Source organism: Medicago sativa, chromosome 4 (genome assembly GCF_051527215.1).
Source record: "Medicago sativa cultivar Bolivia chromosome 4, Bolivia_mono, whole genome shotgun sequence".
Taxonomy (NCBI): Eukaryota; Viridiplantae; Streptophyta; class Magnoliopsida; order Fabales; family Fabaceae; genus Medicago; species Medicago sativa.
This window is the reverse complement of record NC_140752.1, coordinates 93,345,746-93,361,208: the sequence shown is the minus strand read 5'-3', so window position 1 is coordinate 93,361,208 and position 15,463 is coordinate 93,345,746. Positions and strand designations below refer to the sequence as shown.

At 33.4% G+C, this 15,463-nt stretch overlaps 1 protein-coding gene across 2 annotated transcripts; it reads left to right on the top strand.

Annotated features, from left to right (window-relative positions):
* The first annotated feature begins 1,630 nt into the window (after positions 1-1,630).
* LOC146933922 (auxilin-related protein 2-like) lies at positions 1,631-4,136 on the top strand. 2 transcript variants are annotated; one of them, XM_085705731.1, is made up of 6 exons: positions 1,631-1,756; positions 1,834-1,913; positions 2,017-2,105; positions 2,225-2,541; positions 3,061-3,347; positions 3,653-4,136. In XM_085705731.1, the coding sequence occupies exons 2-6, from the start codon at positions 1,844-1,846 to the stop codon at positions 3,682-3,684; spliced, it is 795 nt and encodes a 264-aa protein (XP_085561857.1). In that variant the 5' UTR covers positions 1,631-1,756; positions 1,834-1,843; the 3' UTR covers positions 3,685-4,136. The 2 variants fall into 2 exon arrangements, with proteins under 2 accessions (XP_085561857.1, XP_085561856.1); XM_085705730.1 differs by having other exon boundaries at positions 3,615-4,136.
* Positions 4,137-15,463: the final 11,327 nt, after the last annotated feature.

Here is a 15,463-nt window from a genome sequence, read left to right as displayed (position 1 = left end):
AACCATTCGAGTCGAACTACATATAGCTCAAGGTCAACTCAATTATTCAACGAACTTAATTTTCAACTCAATTTCAACTCGTGTGGTTCATGAATCAAGTTTAATGAACAAATTGTCGAGTCGATCTCTAAACTATATTCGAGTTGGTTCGGTTCATTGCCAACCCTACTTGTAATAATGATCTTGAAGATGAGAATGAGATACACGTTTATGCACTGCAAGTTTGCTACAAATTGCTGAAAAGAGGCAACTCTCCGAGGAAAGCTAGAGTCACACATGACATCAAGTGGTAGTTGTTTGTCTATTGTATTTACCATTCTTGCAGTCCTTGATGTGGAAGATTGTGCAAGATTTGTGGCTATTTTATGGAGTATCTGGCGCGCTCGTAATGCTTGCTTATGGGAACAAAGACTTGATAATGCTAAAGTAGATTACATTTTAGCATTAGATACGAATTGAAACTATATGGGGTGCCACTGTTTCAATGTCGATGTGTCGATTGTTGATCCAACTTAGGCTAAACCGTTGTTAGAGTGGAACAAATGCAACTTGGACGGTGCTTTTTTCGAAAGTGAAGATAAATATGGTGTCGGTATATGTTTTTGTGATAGTCTTGGACACCTTATCCAAGCTCATTTATTATTTTTCCCTATGTTGCAATCACGGCCGAATGTGAAGCTACTGCTCTACTTCAAACCATTCAAATTATTCTTGGCCTACTAGTCCTTAACCGGGTTGTTTTCAAAACCGATTGTCAGGTGGTTATGAATGCAGTCCTCAACAACAATTTATATGTGAATGAACTATGAAGTATTGTCTAATTGTAAGGCTTTGCTTTTGTCTAATGCTAGTTATGCTCTAACTTTTATTACGAGACAAGTTAATAAAGTTGTTCATAATCTTGCTCGTATCTGTATTACATGTTAGTCCCTCTATTTTCTATCATCCACCTTATTGAACTATGTTACTATTATGGATGAAACAAAATGTGATATGCTTTTTCCTAAAAACAATATTGAATACTCTTATCCTTAATTTTTAAAAGTTAAAATATGTTTACAAATAAAAAAATAATAATTAAGTGAAATATTTATAGAACAATATCACAAGTAATTATGTGTGATTTGTCGAGATATTCTAGATAACAAAAAAAAATCAATAAAAATAAATAAAAAAGTTAAATTACTGATGGATTTGTTTATTTTTAAATATTGAATACTCCTTATTCTTAATAAAAACCATTGAAAAAAGTTTGGCTTAAATGCATATTTGATTCCTTAACTTTTAAAAAAATATGATTTTGGCCCCTTAAAAAAATTGCCCTTTATCTTTATGAAAATATGTTCTTTTATTTTTATATCTTTAAGGAAATATGTTTTTTTGATCATCTATCTTTAGGGAACTATGTTTTTTCGATCATTTATCTTTGCAAAAAGTTGTGGTTTTGACCTCTTGTTTTTTGACATGTTGCGTCCTCCGACCGTTTTGCAATATATATTTTATAAAATGGGAGACGAAAATTATTATTTTTTGTTAGAGGTCAAAATCGTAACTTTGCAAAAGTTTTTGGGCCAATAATGCTTGAAAGCCAAGAAAAAAACGAGTGGGCTTTGTGGGTGGGTTCCGTTTTTGGTAGTATATATACATGTGTGATGTGTCTAACTCCTTGAATTTAGTTCCCATATCGCGCGCGTTGCTGCTTGTTCTTCACCCCGCGACATATCTCTCTTTCGCCGCTAATTTTGCTTTGTTCAAGGTATTTTCATTCATCCTTCTTCTTCTTTCTTTTCTTTTTCAATTCTAGTATATTGATATCTTGTTCTTTCATATTAGTTGTGCTCTGATGGAATTTAAAGGAACGGTGCCGGCATCTGAGTCTTCTTTAATCGATTTCGACTCACAAGCGCAAATAGGTAACTCAAATCACCTTCTTTTAATGTTTAAGATTGATTAATTAATAATATCATGCCTTTTTTGCTTTCCTGTTTATGAAAATGTTCTGGATTACATTAACAGATGTTGCTAGGAGGCAAATAGTAGAAGAGCCTTCTTTGGTGGGGCGTATTAAAACTAGACGAAATCTCTTTCGCTTAACTCATGCACAGGCAAGTTTTTCCTCGAAATATTAACCAAGTTTATTGCTCTTTTTGCCAATGTTTTTTATTCTAGTTTAGTTTCACAATATTAGTTTTGACCAATTCTTTAATATCAATCTCTTAACCAGATTCAGCAGTCAATGCGCATGGGCTGGGATGTAATTGAACGTGCAAAATCATCTTCCAATTCCACCAGCCGTTTCGATGGACCTTTAGATTGGGACTTCATGTACTCCCTATCCGGCAAAAATTCTTTGCGGCCACCGGTTTACGAAGACCATGTGCCTGGATTGAAGAGTACGGTGCAGGTTAATTCTGATGACGTTTTCGCGTCTCTGAAAACAGAAAGTGGTTTTGGTAAGGGTTCCGGTAGGAATGGATCAGAGAAAGACGATAAAGCTGGTTCTGATTTTGATGATTTATTAGCTGGACTTGGTAGTGACAGGTATGTATACACTATATCTCTATTTCGTGATTATGCCTTTTGTGCGCAACCAAGTATATGCATGCTTCGAATTAAAAAAGTAAGAAACGCTAGCAAATCTTGGGACCTGATTGGTTTCAAAGTTTCAGAATGTCCCACACCGTGTGAAAATTAAGTTTAGCATTTTTGTTTCACGCTCAGGGTGGGTTGTATTCTCATCAAAAGTGCCTTCAATTTTACTATAACAACATCATTTTCCAGCTATCATCTTTGACTTGTTCTCTTTTAAAACATATTTTTTTTCTTCCATGAAATAAAACAGAAAAGGGAAAAAGAAGTGAGAAATCTTTGTTTTGAGATGTGTACACCTTTATTTTTTCTTTCTATTTTTAAGATCTAATTTCCACATATATTTATAGCATGCACGCACACATAGATAAATGGCATAACAAGATTATCTTTGATGAGCGATTCATAGATATTGTTTATTTCTTTAATGTTTGATGTGTTGTAATCATTTTTACATGTTGTTAATAACAGGCATGCTCCTAATATTGGTTTGTCCTCTGAACCAACTATAAGTGCATCTAAAACAACCTCCACTGCAGCAGAAGACCCTTTCAAAGTATTAGAATCAACTTCAGCCCCAATGGATTCATCCACAAGCAACTTTACAGATCCTTTTGAAGAAATTAGTAAATTTAGTGATTCTAGAAGCACAAAAAATAATAGTTCATCAACTTCAAATGGCATAATATATGAAGACACTGACCCTTTTGACGGGCTCGGAAGATCTGTACCAGCACTCTCATCCCAGAGAAATAGCAGTAAGGGATTTAGATTTTGACTGTAGAACCATGTGAAGATACAATACTTTTTGCTTTCCTGCTTATGAAAATTTAAGTTATTGAGTGTTAATGCACATAAGTAGCTTATGTTTTGGATGAGATTGTTGCCATACTTGGGAAATTGAGACTATTCATTTAATTCTCTATTATGTTAGTATATAGATGTTGTCCTACAGTGTGATTTGTGCTCTTATCTAGATGTTGTCCTACAGTATGTTAATTCTCTATTATCTTTGGCTATATCAGTAATTTTCTTGCTCAAAGGAAGCTTGAAAATGCTGTAGGTTTCTTGAAGAACAGCATTGATGAAATCTGAGTCCACACCAATGTTAGTGACTTCAAAGGCACCATGTTTTAAGCATGCCTCCCTCACAATCTTAGCAGCGTTGGCCATTGCAGCCTCATCACTCTTGATGACACCTATGTCAATAAGAGGTAGCTCAATATTTTCTCCACTGCTTTTCACCCAATGCTCAGAAGGCCAAATAAACTCTTTTGGTACATTTCCTTCTTTTTGCAATAAGGTGAAGCCAAAAAATTGGACCTTGTTTTCACCTTGTTGGTCCTTAGGTGGAGGGCAAAAGGGAAGGCTAGGAGTGTTAATTGATTCCATTGAAATTAATTGAGATGTGTTTGCAAGCCAGAGTAATAGGTTTTGATACAAGTTCAACCAACTTACAAGAGCAAGCTATATAAATATTTTTTTTTTTTTTAGGTATTCGTGAAGGAAATAATGGAAGAAATGATTCAAGTTTTTTTTTTGAGCAATGATATATCTCTAGAAAAATAACATCAAGAATTCTTCAAGAATAAAGAATAGCCAATCACAATGCACTATTTGCCACAATTCAAGGAGGTGTGGCTGAAAAATAGGAAGTGGGCAAATAAATCATCCAATTAAAATTTGCCAACTATTTCTTGAAAAATTCTTGAAGCTATTTTTCTTGAGAAGTAGCATTTTCCTTTTTTTTTTTCTTTTTTTTTAAGAAAACATGTTGAAAGAAATCAATATTTTCTTTTTATAGAAGTTTACTGTGAAAAATTATGTTCAATGGATATGAACAACATAAAAGATTCAATGAACCATATGAGAATTTTAAAAAATAAAATATTATTCTTCATTTTAAAATTACTTGAAATGTTTTGACTTTACTAAAAATAAATCTTATTTACAAATATATTTTGAAATGAATAGATAGATTTATACGTAACATTTGAATAATAGACAAAGATTCGTTGAGTTACGACTATTTTAAATATGTATCAGTGTCATTTTATCACTAATTTTATTGTATGTTGACCAAAAATAAGTACCTTTGTTTGGTTAAAATATGATGTCGGTGAGTTTGTGTTGAGTTGTTTGAGTCAAAGGCTTAGATAAACGACATAAATACAAAAGAGACTCTCTAAAATTCGTTAGAAAGTTTATACTTATCATTTTAAAATATTTTTTTTGACTGAATCATTTTAAAATATTTTAAATAAAAGTATTAGTAGTTTTCTTAAATATGAATAAATTATTAGTTTTCCTAATATTAAAGGTTATAATATTTATAACATTTAATATAATATCTTTAACAAAAAAAAATGAAAGTATTAGTATTTTTCTTAATATGAATAAATTCTTAAAACACAAATTAAATGTTCTTATATGAAATTATTTAATAGATGTTGAATTTAGTATTCACACTTAATTTATGTTTTTGTGCATATATTACGAAAAATTATAAAAAAAATCAAACAGTGGTTTATTGTAAACTTCTTGGATCTTATTTGGGGTTGGACTAGTGGTTGGCTTGAGATATTGGAGTGTGCTCCTCTCAAGTTCTCATGTTCAATTCCATCCGGTGTTAATTTTGGTGGACAAGTTCATACAGAACTTTGCTCTGACTTTAAATGGGGCTCTGCAAGTGGGCTGTGAGATTGATCCCCTCATATTAATCGGTTCTTAAATCGGATACCGAGTTTTGAAAAGAAAAAAAAAACGACCAACCGTTAAATTAAGAGTTCAGCTGATATCCAAGTAAGGAATGAAGAAACAATTGAACTAGGAATTACCATATATGAGTAGGGGTGGCAAAATGGATGGATTGGATGGACATGGATTTGGATTCTAATGGATGGTTCAAAAAAATTCATTAGTCCACTAAATCCACTAATTATTTCTTGAAAAAAAATCTTCTAATCCATCCATTAAATATTATGTCCATCCATTATTATAAATGTCCATCCGTAAATTAAAGTTTATAATTTATATTAAGGGGGTGTGTTAATTATTAGAGGGTTTTGTTTGTGAATTCAGTCCAAATGAATTTTATGAAACAAGGCCCAATACAACTTTTTTTTTGTAGCCCAATAATATTTTGAGTATATTTTTGATATAAGCCTAAATAAATTAAAGAAATATTAAATATTATTAATTAAAGGAAAATGTTAACTTGTGCCCTTATGACACATGTTAACCCGTAAAAATTTTGTCTAGAAAAATGTGCCAATTTTTTTTTAGGAATCGAAAATAAATGTTTTGTATTAAATATTTACTATTTATGGAATCCTTAACATGTGTACAAGGTAACATGACCTTTAATTAAATAATTTAAAATAATATGGTGGTCAGTGGTGGCAACGGTGGTCAATTGACCACCGCCGCTGACCACGGTGGTGCTCTGACGACCCCAGAGGGGCGCACGACATTATTAAACGCATCTGCAAACTCATCATCATAACAATAAGAAAATTTCTTTTTTGACAATGAAAACTTCCTATTGACTACCGCTGGGGGCCAGCGGCTGTTAACTGTCGTTCTAATGTTTATGATATGAACGCAGAAACCTCCATTTTCTGAATATTTAACTCGAATAATTATTTAGTTAATTGCCGCTCTATTTTATAAATTTTATTATCATGTTAGATTATTTTATAATGTTTTAGATTTATTGAATATTTAACTCGAATAATTATTTTTGTGTATTATTTATTTTGTTGCAGGGATGGATTTTGGAGCATTTTCCAGGTCCTTACCCAAGGAAGCCTAACCCGGAGTGGGAGCCACAGAGACCATGTGCTGGGAGATGGCTTACTAGTAGAGGGCATAAGAATGTGCACCATTACTGCTTACGCCTGGATCGCTTGGAGGTAGATGACGTCAGGTTTTCTACTCATGGTGATCACAGAGATGTGCACCCATTTCAGATCTTGTGCACTTACTCGGGATGGCTCATGTGCGGGAAGGAGAGGGTGTACCGTCATTTACTTGAGCGGGTAAAGAGGCAGTTATCCTTTGTGCAGGACGTTCCCAGACATCCTTCAGATGTCCCTCAGGTGCCTACACAGTTGCTGACCACTGTGCTGATGGACGCTCAGGCGTGGTTATTCACTGCTTGGGGAGATGCGTGTGAGAGAGCATGGCATCATGCGCTTGGCTACATGGCTTGGTATGCCAGAGTCTCTCACCCTCGTATTCTCCCACCTGATGAAGGATCCCCTCCTAGGCCGGCGAACGTGGAGCAGATCATAGAGGAGGAGCATGCCAGGGAGATGCCTGACACACTGAGGATCATCCGGGATGTGGCGCACATAGTTGATGATATTGTGGTCAGGCAAGCTGAGATGATCAAAAAGGAGATTGTCCAAGAGGTCATGCGAATATCTAGTACTAGTCGCCCTGCCCTTACTTATCAGATTGCCAGGCGGCGCAGGGGGCAGAGGCAGGGTAGGCAGCAGGGCTGATTATTATTAGGATTTTTTTATGTATTTTTTTAGTATGATGATGATGATGTATTATTATGACATGTTCCGTACATTTTCCTATTTCTATGACATATACATACGTACGTTTTATATTATTTCTTGTGTTTTAATTTTACCATGTTCCTGTTAAATATTGGATGAATATGTTTAGGTATCAATTGGTTATTTGATGAAAATCTTAGATGAAAATGAAAATTAAAATCTTAGGAAAGACACTGGAAAATGAAAATGAGTTTCTGGAAAATGATCAAGCATGTAGCGGCAGTTAACAACTGTTGTCTTCAGCTTCAGCGGTTGTTAACAACCGCTGAGTTCCAGCGGCTGTTAACTGCCGGCGTATCATGGAGCGGTTGTTAACTGCCGCTGGGGGCATTAACGTCATTTATTTGTGTCAATAGGAAGGTTTCATTGTCAAAAAAGCAATTTTCTAACAATAATCATCTAAATCCAACTGCTCATAGGCCCTAACCAAAGTTTGTTATTATATTGAACTCAAAAAATTATAATGGGTATCCCACGTAAACAAAAGATATTTTGGTACCATTATATATTGGTCTCATCACTACCTCCCCGTCCACGTTACTTTGGAGCCATAGGAGCTAATTCTTGAAGTTTTCGAATAAATAGAAGGATGTGCTATTATGAGCTTGTGCAAATCTCCTTGCAGTTGTCACTTTGGCCTGTATTTCCTCTCCTGTATCTTTTATTTTTTTTGTTGAATCGTGTTGTAATTACGTTTGATCGCATTTTTACTTTGTTTCCTAAACTCAACCTGACATAAACCTCTTTATAGTTAAGGATTGATGATGTTAACTCACACAGGGGGTGTTTTGGCCCGCGTGAGTTAGTGTTTTGGCCCGCGTGAGTTAACTCACGCGGGATATAACACCTGCGTGAGTTAATTCACGTAGGGGTATTTTGGGAAGTTCAGTTGGACGCGAGTGATTTTTGTTGGGAGAAGAGCAGAATTCAACAACTCAACCGAGCTGGGCCTCAAGAAAATATTATTGTCCAATATCCACCCCTACTCAAAGAAGGAAAAAACACCTTCCATGTTTCTATTTCTATGTATAAAAACATGTCTTTGGTAAAAATAATTGATGAATTTGATTTTGGTGGCTAATAATCAGTATACACACGGATGTTATTTTCAATTGGCTTAATTTCACTTTTACTCTCTATATTTTGTCAATTGTGCGATTTTGCACCCCAACTTTTTAATCGAGCGATTTTGCACCCTCTCTTTTGCTCTTTTTCTGGTTTGATGGCCCCTCTTGTGTTTCAGTGTTGATGTGTCAAATTTTGATGATATGTCTACAATAAATGATGTCCATGTGTGTAAATTGAATTTAAAAAAAAATAAAAAATGGAATAAATGGCTTTGATCAAATGGAATAAATGGCTTTGATGTCCATGTGTGTTGGGATTGGTATTGATCAAGGTCGTGTTTCTGCAACTGGGAAAAGAGTTATTCAATAATACATTTTCTCATTGCAACAACACCGAAACCAATATCCTTCAAATTCATACCCAAGTAATTCTCAACAGTCTCTCTCAAGAGAACAACATCATCGCCAAGCTTCTTTCATTCAACGCTGCATCTGGTAAACCCCAACATGCCCACAAACTCTTCATTCAAATCCATAACCCAATCAAATGGATTCAAATCCATAACTCCAACAAGCCTATGCTGGTAGTATTACGCCTTGGAAATCAATTCAATATTACAAGCAAATGGTTTTAAATGATTCTGAACTTGATGGGTTTACTTACTCGTTTCTATTGAGTGCTTGTGGCGAGGCGGGTCAGTTAGAGAAGGGAGAAGAAGACCCAAGTTCAAAGAGGAAGGAGATGGAGATTAGGGAAAATACTTGGGTGACATTGTGGTTGGTGACATTGGTGACATTGACCAACCACAATGTCACAAGTGTACAAAGAAACAAAAAAAATATTATGAAAGAGAAAGAAGAAAGACACTTGTGACATTGTGGTTGGTCAATGTCACCAACCACAATGTCACCCAAGTATTTTCTGAGAATGAATAACCATTCTCACCCACCCCCCTCGAATTCCTAATCTCTGGGTAGCACTTGGGTGACATTGTGGTTGGTGACATTGTGACATTGACCAACCACAATGTCACAAGTGTCTTTCTTCATTCTCTTTCATAATATTTTTTTGTTTCTTTTGCAGCAGCAACATGATGGCATGTGACCTCTCTCTAATTATTCCATTTTTTATTTTTTTTTAATTTCAATTTCCACTTGGACATCATTTATTGTTGACACATCATCAAAATTGGACACATCAACACCGAAACACAAGAGGGGCCATCAAATCAGAAAGAGGGCAAAAGAAAGGGTGCAAAATCGCTCATTTAAAAGGATTGGGTGCAAAATCACACAATTGACAAAAAGATAGGGGGCAAAAGTGCAATTAAGCATTTTCAATTTAAATAGAAAATTGGTCTTTAAAAAAAATGTTTTTTTTTATCAAGGGCTTATGAACGGGCCTGCATCCAACCAATGTAAATTGTTACAAACTCAGAGTCCTAAAAAGACGTACCTCCAACCACCGACAACACAAGCAGTCGTAGAGTGCCTCAACCTCCACTCGTTCACACAGACACACCGTCAAACTCAAAACTGAAAACTCTGACTAAATTCAAATGAGTTGTACTCCCTCCGTCCCAAAATAATTGTCTCTTTAGCATTTTTTTTTCTGTCTGAGAATAGTTGTCACTTTATGTTTTATCTTGGTTTTCGGGTGTCAAACATTGATTACGTTTGAACCTTTTAAACCGGTGATATCTTATTTTTTTTCTTGGGAAGGGAAAAAAAGTAAGCAAAACCCTTGAGAATCGAGGTCCGGGAGTTGTTTTCGCTACGGGAAGGTGTTAGGCACCCATAACGACTATAGTAACCTATAGGAACCGTCTTTACTTTCTACGCGCGCGCTTTATTTTTAAATGCCATTTTGAAATGTTATTTACACCTAAAGTTTGCTAAATGAAGAATTGGAGGGAGAAGAATGTTTTTGGATTTTTATTTTAGTTGAATTGAAGGAATTTTGTTCCTTGCCTACGTACCCGTTTAAGGGATCAAATCCACCGTAGTTCTCTTCCAAAAATGTTTTTGTTTTTGTTGGTTGATTTTAAGTTTGAAAAATTGGAGTTTGAAGAATAGAAAGAGGCCTCAAGGGCATGAGATTTTAAAAAGTGGGGTTGAATTAGTCATTTTGCAAAAACAAGTCAAAGTATGATTAAAGTTTGTTGAAATTTGATTAAGAAAATAAAAGGAAAATGCAATGGGATTTTGATCCCGAGGTTTATTGTGAAAAAGATTTGAGTGAAATTTGTTCATGTTTTTTGAAAAGTTGATTTTTTCTAAGTATGAATCCTAGGCATTCATCTAAACATACAATCCTAAACATACATCTAAACATGCATATTCTAGCTATATCTAAAGTGGTGTGTGTGCGTGTGTCGGTGCTTGTGTCGGTGTACACCATTAGAGTCCATTGTCCTTTACATCATACCCTAGATACATTCTATGGCCTCTTTGCCAAGAAATTAAAAGTGGCATGAAAGTAAAATACAAGAATTTCCTAAGTGTTACATTCTAATTTTGTATGGGATTGAAACTTAAAATGCAAGAAATAAAATGGATATGGAAGATGAAGTATGGAATGAAATGCTATGGAAATGAGACATGAAACAAGAAACAAAGGGATTAGTAGTACAAGATATAATATGGAAAATGAAGCAAGTAGAAATTGCATAACAAAATGAACAAGACTTAACCAAAAAGTAACAAACACTTTAGCCAAAAAAAAATGGGAAAATGGACTCGAAGAAATTGCACTAACACCAAAGCAAATTTAAGGCTTAAAATTCTCCTATCAATGGTAATTTTCAAATGGTTCATTTCAGCCACATTATGAGAATCATAAGGACAAGTATGAGCCAAGACTTGTAGTGCACTTTCAAGTCCATTTTACACATTATTTCTCATGGTAACAAAACACATTACTTACAAAACAAGAAACTCACAACTTGCACTTTCAAAACAGCCAAACAAACACAATTTTCAGAGGTAAACACATTACACATTTGCATATTAAGTGTCAACATGATATGGCAAAGTATTGGAATCAAAAGCATGCAAAAATTCCACGACAATTGACAAGAAATAATACAATATCACAAGGGAATTTTTACATAAGCCTTTATCGAAATTTTTAACATGCAAGAAAGAAACCAAGAATCAAGTCTCTCGTATCAATACCGGCCCCAAGAATGTTCATGCAATTTTGAAAATTTTTTCACGATTTTTACCAAAGTTAAAAACACTAAACTAAACAAACAAACAAAATTTTCACCTATATTTTCTAAGCAATTTTACCATGTAAAACACACCAAAAATTAACAAAAATATCAAGAAGAACAACTAAAAAAAAAATTCAGTAATTTTATTGAACAAAATTGGCGCAAACAGGGGTGTAGAAGCATTTTGGCAGTGTAGAAATATCAAGAAAGTTCCCTCAAAACAAAAACTGCAAGCAACCCACAGTCCAAGCCCAATCCAAGATGGGAGATGGGTTGGATTATGGGTCTGGATCGGGTTTCATATGGGTTATGGGTCAGGGACGACCCATTTCGGTTTAGTGTAGTATAAAAGGGATTCTTGCTAGTTTTTTTTTGATCATTTTTTCTTACACAGCCAAAATGCTTCTAAAACAACAAAAGCTCCTCTCTCTCTCTGCAACTAGCAGATCGGAGAAGAAGGTGGAGATGGGACTCCGACGCGGCGGCCGGCCGGCCTCCGGTGGCGGAGCCACCGCGTCGGAAAATTGAAATCATTTTTTTTCGAATTTTTTTTCATGGATCTAGTCCCTCTTCTCCTCCTCTTTCTTAATCCGATGTTTGATTTTCGAAAACATACACCAAAAGCTCTAGATCTACGTTTTTTCAGTTAATTTCGAATTCTTGCACAACTACACACACAGAAGTTCGACGAAAATGAAGGAAAAGGCAATTGGTTACCTCTGAAATCATGCAAGAACGAGATGCTTGATGCTCGTCCTTCTCCTCTTCCTTTACGAACGGTCTCGATGCTCCTTATTGCTGGATCCGAACCGTTTTGAAGCTGCAACGCTTGAAACCGAACTGTTTTGAGGCTGCTTGTATGATACTTGTCTGAACCGTTTTGATCGGAACACCGTTGATGATGGAACTCGAATTTGATGATTATGAATCTTCTGGAAATCTGTTATGCACATTCACAGTGTTCATGGTAATGTTCATATGAAAGTTTGAAAAAAAAGGTGTTTGATCCTAATTCTTGGACTGCCGAAAGAGAATTATGTTTCCATGTGAATTTTTGGACGAATCCGTGAATCGGTGATAGATTGGTGGAGGTTAGAGGTGGATTGTGGTGGTTAGAGGTGGATTGTGGTGGTTGAGTGGTTAGTTATGGTGGTTTTGGTGGTGGTGAAAGTTAGTTAGGAATTGGTTGTGGTGGTGAGAAAAATCAGCACGTGAGGAAAAGAAAAGAGGGAAGAAAATGAAAGAGTTTTTTTATTTTTTGTGGAATTTTTTGTGGAAAAATGATTGGTGAATGAAAAATTGACCATGGTTTGACTTATATAGGTGATGTGGTAAACTTGGACCAATGAAATAATGCCATGTGGCACTTGACTTGTAACAAACTTAAAAGGGATTAAAATGCAAATAACAAAAGTACGAGGACTAAAACGAAAATTAAACTAAAATTGAATTGAAAAAAAGTAAATTGAAAATTAACGTAAAGCGAGACGATTAAAAACAACGAAGCAGATTAAAACGTATCAGAAATATTATGTGAAATGACCAAAACGCCCCTAGGGACTAAAATGACTAAAAGCGACTCAAATGCAATTTTAAAATGATTTTTTAACAAGGGATTAAAGCAAGAGCTTATACAAGCGAATTAAAAGACTCAGAGACAATTTTTTAGAATTTAAACATGGTTTTAACACATGAAAAGACTAAAATGCCCCTAGGGGCAAAACTGACTTAAAAATGACTTCAAATGCAATTTAAAAATGGATTTTGACATAGAATTGAAATGAAGACTTATTCAAACTATTTGAAAGGACTCAACCAAATTTTTAAAAGACTGAAAGAAATTTTAACACAGGAAATGACTAAAATGCCCCTAGGGGCTAAACTGACTAAAAAATGACTCAACTGATGTTTTCTGAAATGAAATTTGACATGAGGTTGAAACAAGGACTTATACAAACCAATTTAAAAGACCCAAACAATTTTCAAAGATTAAAATGAGTTGAATGCAGGAAATGACTAAAATACCCTTTTTCATGAATTTTGCAAATAAAATTGAAATAAAATGCAGAGAAAGATGCAATTGATCAGAGACAGTTCAAATGACTTAAAATGCAAGAAAAGAAGAATTGAGATAGTATTTTTAGGTCCAAAATTAGGGTATAACACTTTATAATATCAATGCAATATTTTTTTATTATATTTCACTATTATACCCTTATTTATTAAATTTTATCCAACTTAACTACTCAATAACTATAATTAATAAGGGTATTTTAGAAAAAGATACTAATTTTATCATTGAAATCAACACAATTAATCATTTTCTTAAAAATTGTGCACAAAACTCAAATCGTGCACAAAATTAATCAGGGTCTTGCCTTGTTTCCAACCCGCCCAGCCCCAGTAAGAAACCCTAAGATAGTTTTATCCGTCTTTAAGTGCTAATGCAATACGTACCCAAAAAAGTCTCTAATGCAATTAGGACGAAAATAAATTGGACACTTTATAAGACCTAAGTTCGGCCTACTAAAAAAATTTAAGATTTAAGTATGGTTTGTTATATGTCAGACTTATTTTCGTGTGTTAACGTGACCTTTTTAAAGTTTGTTGTGACTTCAAATAAAGGTTTATTTCTAATTTGTATCTTCAAATAAGTAATGTGGTGACACATATAGATACAATTATCCGTGCATATCATACATATAAATTTGTTGGCATCCCTAATTAATGCTACTAATATTTGTCATTCATAAAAATTCTTTCTTTAAAGACAAAACTTAGATACATTTTTCTCACGTGCTTTTCATGTGGATTTGAGAAATCATGGGTAGTTTATGTGAAGTACCACACGAAAAACATTTAAACTACTCATAGGTGCATTTTCCTTATTTAATTCATAGGTAGTTTATCTAATTTTTATCCTTATTTTAATTCTAACAAAAAACATAGGTGCATTTTCTTAGATGTTTTTCATATGGTTCATAAATAAACTACTCATGAAAAGTGTATTTTGATCTACGAATCAATATATGAAAAACACAAAGAAATTCACATGAGTTTTGTCTTTATTTCAAACCATTTATTCATTTCTCGGTGTTCACTTTCATTAAATTTCATTTAGCATAGATTTTGTCAAATTTAATGCATAATTTATTCGTTTTTAAATATTAAATTGATAGAGAAAATTTTAGATGATTGTTTGATTAAATTATTTATTTTAATTATTTTATATATTTATAAGAAAGTATTTTTGTTTGCCTACAACTGCTCATTATTTTCATTTTAAACACACACTCTTGATAATTTTTCAACTTATATAACTATTTTCATTTTAAACACACACTCTTGATAATTTTTCAACTTATATAACTATAATTGATTTATTTTATATTTTTAAGTATTTTTTTTAAACTCGATATTGGGCCCAATGACCGACTAATCTGAGATGTCTAATACTATTGTTCATTTGTGGAACCCATTTAAATCCATGTTTTATGTGGATATTAATGGTTTACTAAGCAAATTATGAGTTATCTCACCACCAAAAAATTACATGTTATAATATAAACAATCTTTTTTCTTTTATTACTTTTTTTTGTTGATTTTCAATAAATATTATGCATATATAACACAAACACTAATATTATTGATAATTGTTTCAATTTAGATAACTACAATTTATTTATTTATTTTGTCAAAAAAACTAGAATTTGTTTATTTTATATTTTACGCATGTATTAATAGTTTATTTAATAAAATATGGGTTATATTATTAGTATTTTTTTTTAAGGAATATTAATTTTTTTATAACTCCTGAGTTATATGAACTTTTAATAAATACTACACAAACATTAATATTAATATTATATTTTAAAAAAATTCTTTGTCAATTAAAAAAAAATAGATTTTGAGAAAATTGAATCATTATAGCTTTTTATTTTACAATCAAAATAGTTTTTTTTATACAATGATTTTTTAAAAAAATCATAAACAAACATTTTTTCGTTGTTGAGAAAAT

What these genes read in the sequence shown, in the direction of transcription:
- LOC146933922 (XM_085705730.1), top strand. Translation starts at nt 1,844, where the DNA reads ATGGAATTTAAAGGAACGGTGCCGGCATCTGAGTCTTCTTTAATCGAT. An exon ending in CGACTCACAAGCGCAAATAG is followed by an intron (nt 1,914 to 2,016) that starts GTAACTCAAATC and finishes TTACATTAACAG; the next exon opens with ATGTTGCTAGGAGGCAAATA. An exon ending in CTCATCCCAGAGAAATAGCA is followed by an intron (nt 3,348 to 3,614) that starts GTAAGGGATTTA and finishes TGGCTATATCAG; the next exon opens with TAATTTTCTTGCTCAAAGGA.